Below are 8,431 nucleotides of genomic sequence, written 5' to 3' on the forward strand. Positions count from 1 at the left end.
TCGCCAAACAACAAGACAACTCCTAAAAACCTCCGAACACGTTCCCGACCAGTAAGCACAGCCAGGTGTGAGCGCCGTGGAGGTCCATGTGAAGGAAAAGCTCCTCTCAGGTGTTCGGTGCCCAGCAGGTGTTACCTTACCTGTGGCGGCTGAATCAAGGAGTCGAAAGTCAAGTGCTTCAGATATCAGAGTTTCTCCAGCCGAGGCCTTTGTTCAGGTGAAAGGAAAGCTGGAGGCAGCTGAGTGGGGCTGGAGTCGGTTATCAGGAGGCTCAGTTAATGCAGTAAACTAACAGATAATACTGATAAATATTAGACTGGTCTGGGACCTGATTTTAAACTGGTTCTACACCTAGTTTTGAACCTGGTTTGGACTGGTTTTAGACTTGGTTTTGGACTGGTTTTAGACTGGTTTTGGATCTGATTTTTTACTCGGTTTTGGAGTATGTTGACCTGGTTTCAAGGCTCAGCTCTGGACCTGGTTTTGGGCTGCTTTTGAACTGGTTTTTGAACTGGATCCACACCAGGTTCTGAACTTGATTTTGGACTGATTTTGGATCTGGGTTTGATCTAGTTTGACATTTGGTTTTGGAGTGGATTTACACTGGTTTTGGTCTGGTTTATGCCTGGTTCAGAACTGATGTTACACTTGGTTTTGGACTAGTTTCAGACCTGCTTTTGGACTGGTTTCAGACTCAGTTTTGCACAGGTTTCAGACCTGCTTTTGGACTGGTTTAAGACTTAGTTTTGGACTTTTTCCAGACCCGGTTTTGGACTGGTTTCAGATCTGGTTTTGAACAAGTTTCAGACTTAGTTTTGGGCTTTTTCCAGACCTGGTTTTGGGCTGATTAGAGACCTGGTTTTGGACTGGTTTCAGACTTAGTTTTGGACTGGTTTAAGACCTGGTTTTGGACTGGTTTCAGACTTAGTTTTGGACTTTTCCAGACCTGGTTTTGGGCTGATTTTAGACCTGGTTTTGGAACTGGTTTCAGATTTAGTTTTGGATTTTTTTCCAGACCTGAGTTTTGGACAGGTTTTAGATTTAGTTTTGGACTGGTTCTAGATTTAGTTTTGGAGTGGTTTCAGATCTGGTTTTGGACTGATTATAGACTTAGTTTTACACTGGTTTCAGACCTGATTTTGGACTGGTTTTAGACTTAGTTTTGGACTGGTTTCAGATCTGCTTCACAAAGTTTATCACACATCTCCTTTCTTAAAATGAATTTTTTCTAGGCTGCAGTCGGTGGTTGTGAATCAGTCTGTTGGTGTTTGTTGTCTAGAGAGGTCTGCAGCAGAGACCCTAATGAAACACTTCCTCCCATTAGCAGTACATCTATAAACACCAGTGATCCCAGTGGATTCCTGCAGCCTCTGGCCTTATCTGTCCTACATAACTACCATCTCCATGGAGCCAGACTAAGCTTTATGAGTTCCAAGAGCAGAGTTTCTGTAGGACAACGGGGAGGAGCACTTTATACAGTTACCATAGTTTATACCACAGTTTCTACAGCTTCAATAGTTCATATTGTTTATACAGCCTCTACAACATCTAGTTTCAACAGCTTGTATAGTATCCAAAGTCTCTACAGCTTCTACAGTATTTACAGTTTATTCAGTTACCATAGTTTCTACAGCTTCTGTAGCAGCTACAGTTTCTACATCTACAGCTTCTGTCATCTTCTACAGCTTCTATAGTATCTACATCATCTACAGCTTCAACAGTTTATATGTCTACAGCTTCTACATCTTCTACATCTTTTACAGTTTATACATCTACAGCTTCTCCAGCTTCTAGTTTATACGTCTACAGTTTCTACAGCTTCTACATTTTATACGTCTACAGCTTCTACAGTTTATACGTCTACAGCTTCTACAGCTTCTACAGTTCATACGTCTACAGCTTCTACAGTATGGAGCCTCTACATCTACGGCAGTCACTTCTTTAAAGATCTAAAGTCTGTCCACTCAGGCATCATCACTCAGACCTCTGTTAAAACTTTTACTTACGGTATCAACCAAGAAATGCACAAATTAAAGAGTCTTCTAAGATATTTTTCTGTGTCTAACTGTAAACCAACAAACGCTATGAAGAAATGAACAATGGTTTGTAAAATCAGGCACAAACAGGCCCTTAGAAATGCCAAAAATGGATGCTATAGTTTAAGTTGCAGTTTGTACAGTGAGTTCAACTGTTGAGGTATATTATTAGATATGACTGGTTTTTGACTTGGTTCTGGACTGGGATTTAGACTGGGTTTGAGCTGGTTCTGGACCTGGTTTTATTCTAACTTTAAACTTTGTTTTGGACTGGTTTTGAAATGCTATGAACCTGGTTTAAGATTGGTTTAAGATCTGGTTTGGACTGGTTTTGGACTTTGTTTTAGACAGGTTTTAGACTTGTTTTTGGACTGGGTTTACATAGACTTTAGGACTGGTTTTAGACTTCTTTTTGGACTGGGTTTATATTGGTTTTAGAGTTGGCTTTGGGTTTGGCTTTAGACTGGTTTTGAACTGGTATGGAACTGCTTATGACCTGGTTTGAGACTGGTTTAAGGATTGGTTTTGGACTGATTTGAGAGAATGTTTTGGACTGGCTTTGGACTTTGTTTTCTACAAATTTAAGGCTGGTTTTAAAATTGGTTTATAGCTGGTTTTACACTATTTTCCACAAATTTTAGAGCTGGGTATGGACTGGATTTAGACCTGGTTTAAGGTCGATTTTAGACTTGGTTTTAGACAGATTTTTGACTTGTTTGCAACTGTTTTTAGACTTGGTGTTAAACTAATTTTGGACCTGATTTCAGACTTGGTTTAGAGATAGTTTTGAACCAGGTTTTGGACTGATTTTAGCCTTGGTTTTGAACTAGGTATAGACTAGTTTTGAGATAGTTCTGGACCTGGTTTTGGACAAGTTTTAGACTGCTTAGGTAACTGTTCGTAGACTTGGTTTTGGACTGGTTCTAGAGGTGGCTTTAGTCTTGCTTTAGACTGGTTCTAGAGGTGGCCTTAGTCTTGCTTTAGACTGGTTCTAGAGGTGACTTTAGTCTTGCTTTAGACTGGTTCTAGAGGTGGCTTTAGTCTTGCTTTAGACTGGTTCTAGAGGTGGCTTTAGCCTTGCTTCAGACTGGTTTTCAACTGGTTTCACTAGCTTTTCCACTCTGCCATCAGATCCATTATCTCCTCCTGGACGTCCAGCTTTTGATGATTCAGTGTGAAGCAGTAAAACCAGCCGAACTGTGCTGGTCTACTCTCTTCAGAGCCAGATGTGTTTAAATCTTCTGAGCTTCAGAGCTTCACTGTTATCCAGGAAACCATTAAAACCCATCAGTGAGGCTCGCTGGTAAACCGTCTGAGATGTTCCTTCACCACCATGAACACTGTTGTTTGTTTAATCTAGTCTTAGTCCAGCTTTCTGGAGATAATCTGACCTTACTGAGGTGTCTGGGTTCACCGGATGTAAAATACAGAGTGAAGAGATGAACCACGGTGGTACCTGAGTGCGTCGGCGTCTCCAGGCTCGCTGCAGGTGGAGCGTCTGGAGTTGGAGGCCGGGGAGGAGGACAAGGAGGCCGGAGGGGACTTGGAAGATCGGTTGGAGGCATGTGAGGAGGAGGAGGAGGAAGCGGAGGAGGTTCTGGTGGAGTCCAGAGTTCTGGGCAGCAGCAGGGAGGATGGCATGCAGAGCCACGTCTCCAGGTCAGAGAACTTAGAGCAGCTCAGCATCTCCAGGACGCTGCAGGAGGACAAAGATTCAAAACTCTGATTACAGCACAAAGACCTTCTACTGAAGATGTAAATGTTTGTATTGTACTGCAGTGTAGTATACTGTAGTGTACTATAGTGTATTGTATTGTATTGCGTTGTATTAGACTGTAGTATATCATGATGCATGTAACGGCTTTCTTAACATTTTGGCCGGAGTTCCAACTTACGTCACGCCATGGGAACGGAACTCCGACGTAAGTCGAGGACCCCTTGTATCTTTCTAAATGTCCACATTTTGTGCTCTTAAAATGTCAGAGATAGTGGAGCAGAAGTTGTTCTAAATATCTGATGAGTTATGAGGAAATGACCCCGAATTCTGTTCCAGAATTCAATTGCAGCAAAAACACAAGGACCTTCCTGGAAACGGCCAAAAGTTCTGAAACTGAAGATGTCAGTGTTTGTGTTGTATTGTACTATAATGCATTGTATTGCAGTATATTGTAGTGTATTGTAGTATATTGTATCATATTGTAGTATATTGTAGTGTTTTGTAGCATATTGTATTGTAGTATATTGTAGTGTACTGCATATTTCCACCCACCTCTCCTCTCCCACTCCTGGGATGTCATCTTTCTCGTCAGCCGTCTGGAAGATGCAGGACGTCCTGGAGTCTCGTGGTGACAACAAAACACAGGAGTTTTCAGAATCCACAGACATCTTCAGCCATATCTGAGGGACACCAGGACCCAGGTCAGGACAATAAACCACATCCAGCAACAACACAACTACTGTCTGGATTACTGTACAGCAAAAAAGCAACAACAAACACAACCCGACCACAGTTATGCTCACTTACACACCTGATTTACAAAAACAACAAGAGAAACTTTTTAAATCACACAAAATTTCCAAAAGTGTGCAGGTTTTTATAGTCAGCAGCACAAAACTTGACTTTCCTTAGTGATTATTTTCCCCAAATGTTCTAATTTATAAAATACATTTAAAAAGCCATATTTACAATTCTTCAGATGCTATAAATAGTTGGTTTTGTGTCACTAACAGGCTAAAATAACTGGAAGTTTGTAGGTTAGCTTGACGCAAGAAGGTGAAATTAGTTATTTGAAATGTTTACCTGGCAGTTATCTGTCAACATTAGCTTGTTCAGTTGTTCACTGGATGGTTACATAATCTCATGAAATCTAGCTGGTCACACCAAGTTAGCTGGATGGCTAAGTGGTAGCTGTTCATAATATTAGCTTGTCGGTAGCTGTCTGCTAACGTTATCTTCTTTAGTTGTTCTCTAACTAGTAGGAAAGCTTGTTAAATGGTATCCAGGTCGTCAACAGCTGTTTGGTTAGTTGTTAATCAGCTGGTAAGATTAGCTTATTTGTCAGTTGATGTCAAGCTGGTAATATAAACTGCGAGCTAATGATAGTTGGAGGCTAACAGGTAACAGCTTCCTGCTTAAAATGTATATAGCTAATTATATTAAGTTAGCTTGTTGGTGAATTGGTAGCTGCTAGAGGGTAAACATTAGCCTGTTTGGTACTGTGTAGCCTGTGTATAATGCTGAACGCTATTTGCTATCATTAACTTGTTATGTCAGTAACTGGCTGAAAACTTATCACCTAGCTCATTGGTAAATTGGTAGCTGGCTAGTACAATTAGCCTGCTAGATAGCAGAAGAAAATGATTAATTAGTTAGGCAAATGATACCTAGCTGGGAAAACTAATATTTTTGCTCTATACTAAAATTTGCTTGTGATTTTGTTGGTATTAGCTTGTTAGCTAAGATTAACTGGTTAGTTGGCTGCTGACATTAGTTTGTAAATTAGTGTGTAGCTGTCAGCATTAGCATGTTAATTTGTCAGTGGCTGGTAGCATTAGCTTGTCAGCCTACTCCAACTGTTTGGTTAGCTGACTGCTGATACTACCTTGATAATTAGCAGGTAACTGGTAACATTAGTTTGTTGATTCAATAGTAGCTGATAATTTTGTTTTTTTTGATCAGCTGGTATCTAGAATTAGCCTGTTAATTTGGTTGTTAGCTTTAAAATGTCAGCTAACCCCAACTGGTTAATTAGTAACCTGCTAATGTTAGCTTGTTAATCAAACAGTAGCTGGTAGCATTAACTTGTGAAATAGTCAAAAGTTGCTAACATTAGCTTTTATATTTGTCAGTGACTACTAACATTAGCTTGTCAGCTAACCCCAGCTGGTTTGTTAGTTGGCTGTGGCTATTACCTTGTTACTTAGTCAAGACCTAGCAGCATTAGCTTGTTAATTTGACAGTAGCTGGTAACATTACCGTGTTGATTCAACAGTAGCTCCTAATATTGGCTTGTTGGGTAACATTAGCTTGACAGCTAACCCCAGCTGGTTTGTTAGTTGGCTTTGGCTACTAGCTTGGTAATTTAACAGTAGCTTGTAACATTAGCTTGTAAATTCATTAGTAGCTGGTAACATTAGCTTGGTAATTTGACAGTAGCAAACAAACACTGAATTCATTAATTAGCCACTAATTTGTAGTATTAGCTTGTTAATTTGACAGTAGCTAGAAACATTAGCTGGTTAAGTAATCAAGAGCTGGTACCATTAGCTTGTTCATTCAACAGTAGCTAGTAACGTTACCTTGTTAATTAGTCAATAACTGGTCAAACTGACTTGTTAATTAGTCAGTCTCTAGTAGCATTAGCTTCTTAGTTGGTTATCTACTTTGTAATTTTACCGTGTTAGCTTGCTAATTAGTCTGTAGCTGTTAAAATAGACTCGTTAATTAGTCAGTAGCTGGTAGCATTAGCTTGTTAGCTGGTTATCTAGTTAGAAATATTACTGTTAGCTGTTTGCCAGTGAGCTAGGAACCTGTTAGCTGGTGGTTTTAAGCTAGCGGGTCAGAGGTGCTGTTGCCATGGTAACCTGCGGGTTAAACCGCTGCCGTGATTCTAATTAAAACTCTCAGTAATTATAGAACAACTGAAGTAAATAAAGAATAAACCGAGTAGAGTTTTACTTCTGGTCCTCGGTGATGTTTCTGATCAGATTTATCTCAGATTTTAGAGGTTCTCAGCCGCTACACGTGGATTCTGTTGTGGATCCTGGAAGCTCCATCAGCCGGTCGGAGGTTTGGATGAGAACCGATACGGTTCGGTTAAAGTCCAACTAACCTTGAGTCAGTCTGATAGAACCAGAAACTAGAACTGTACCGTCTCTGAAGCTTCTTCTTCTGCTGCTCCAACTTCTTCTTCTCCCCCTCTTCCTCCGACTCTTTCTTCTTCTTCCTCTGGTTTTCCCGGAGCAGGAACATCTGCTCAGGCTGGGCTCCCGCCTGGAAACGTGTCTTTGTCCTACTCCGAGCCGAACATCCTAAATACAGGCCGGAGCTCACGTTTCATTGCGGTTCAGCCGCACAGACTGACGCCCAGCCGGAGCTCCACATCTGGAGGAGGCCGGGCCTGGGTCCGCCTCAGTCCGCCTTCGACCGGCCCTCTGGGGCGGAGAGGACCAGGGCCGCCCCGCTGCTCTGTGGACGGACTGGAACCTGCTGGAATAAAGGAGGAAATAACTAAAAATAAACTTTATTTATCTTCATATGTCGGTTTAACTTCAGCTGGAGGAGGAAGGAAAGAAAAAGAGAAAGTTAGAGGATCAGACATCATGAATAAAGGAAGAAGAGAAACCACAAAGAGGGATGAAAGAGGAGGAAATTATAGAGAAAGAAAGAACAAAGGAAGAACAGGGAGGAAAGAACCCTGGTTCAGAGGAGGAAAGATCTGAAATTTGAACCAAACATCCATCCATCCATCCATTATCTATACACCGCTTATTCCTCACTAGGGTCGCGGGGGGGGCTGGAGCCTATCCCAGCTGACTCGGGCGAAGGCAGGGGACACCCTGGACAGGTCGCCAGTCTGTCGCAGGGCTACATATATAGACAAACAATCACTCACACATTCACACCTACGGGCAATTTAGAGTAATCAATTAACCTCAGCATATTTTTGGACTGTGGGAGGAAGCCGGAGTACCCGGAGAAAACCCACGCATGCACAGGGAGAACATGCAAACTCCATGCAGAAAGATCCCGGGAAAGCCGGGACGCGAACCAGGGACCTTCTCGCTGCAAGGCGAAAGTGCTAACCACTACTCCACTGTGCAGCCCTTGAACCAAACACTGGAAGGGAAACATCAATAAGTTTTAAAACACACACTAGATATCAGATCTTTGAAAAATGTCAAAAAGGGTCTAAAAATCTAAACTTCTTTATGTCAAATAATATCAAAAATTATTTAAAATTAAAAAATAGGGTCATCAATGTAGAACATAAATCAAAAATGTATTTTAAAAAAACTTCCTGATGCTTCCTAATAATTTCTCAAATTAAGTAATTTAAAAAATATATATTTAAAAAAATATTCTTCAAAATATCAAACCATTATTAAAAAATTAACAAATATTTTTTTAAAAAAATCTACGAAATATTTCATGTTTTAGAAAAAAGTATCTAAAATATATTTATAAAAGTCTAAATTTAATGAAGAATTATTTTAAAAACATCAAACATGGTCAAATATACTTTTTGAAATCATTGTAAAATGTGTTTAAAAAAATAAATCAATAATTACAAACATATCTGAAATGTTTAGAATATTAAAAATATAATACATCAAACATAAAAAATAAATAAATATATTTTAAAATATCAAAACATTATTATTATGAAATAGTC

At 40.1% G+C, this 8,431-nt stretch overlaps 1 protein-coding gene across 2 annotated transcripts in view; it reads right to left on the reverse strand.

Annotated features, from left to right (window-relative positions):
- ankfn1 (ankyrin repeat and fibronectin type III domain containing 1) overlaps positions 1-7,213 on the reverse strand; it is a 109,000-nt gene extending 101,787 nt beyond the window's left edge. For both annotated transcript variants that reach the window (XM_055004693.1, XM_055004692.1), the window contains exons 1-3: positions 6,908-7,213; positions 4,306-4,433; positions 3,493-3,732 (exon numbers count right to left, since the gene is read on the reverse strand). In XM_055004693.1, the coding sequence (XP_054860668.1) occupies positions 3,493-3,732; positions 4,306-4,421 (356 nt within the window). In that variant the 5' untranslated portion in view covers positions 4,422-4,433; positions 6,908-7,213. The remainder of the gene's footprint in view (positions 1-3,492; positions 3,733-4,305; positions 4,434-6,907) is intronic.
- Between the last annotated feature and the right edge of the window lie 1,218 nt (positions 7,214-8,431).

The sequence above is a fragment of the Amphiprion ocellaris genome, chromosome 18 (assembly GCF_022539595.1).
Source record: "Amphiprion ocellaris isolate individual 3 ecotype Okinawa chromosome 18, ASM2253959v1, whole genome shotgun sequence".
Classification (NCBI taxonomy): Eukaryota; Metazoa; Chordata; class Actinopteri; family Pomacentridae; genus Amphiprion; species Amphiprion ocellaris.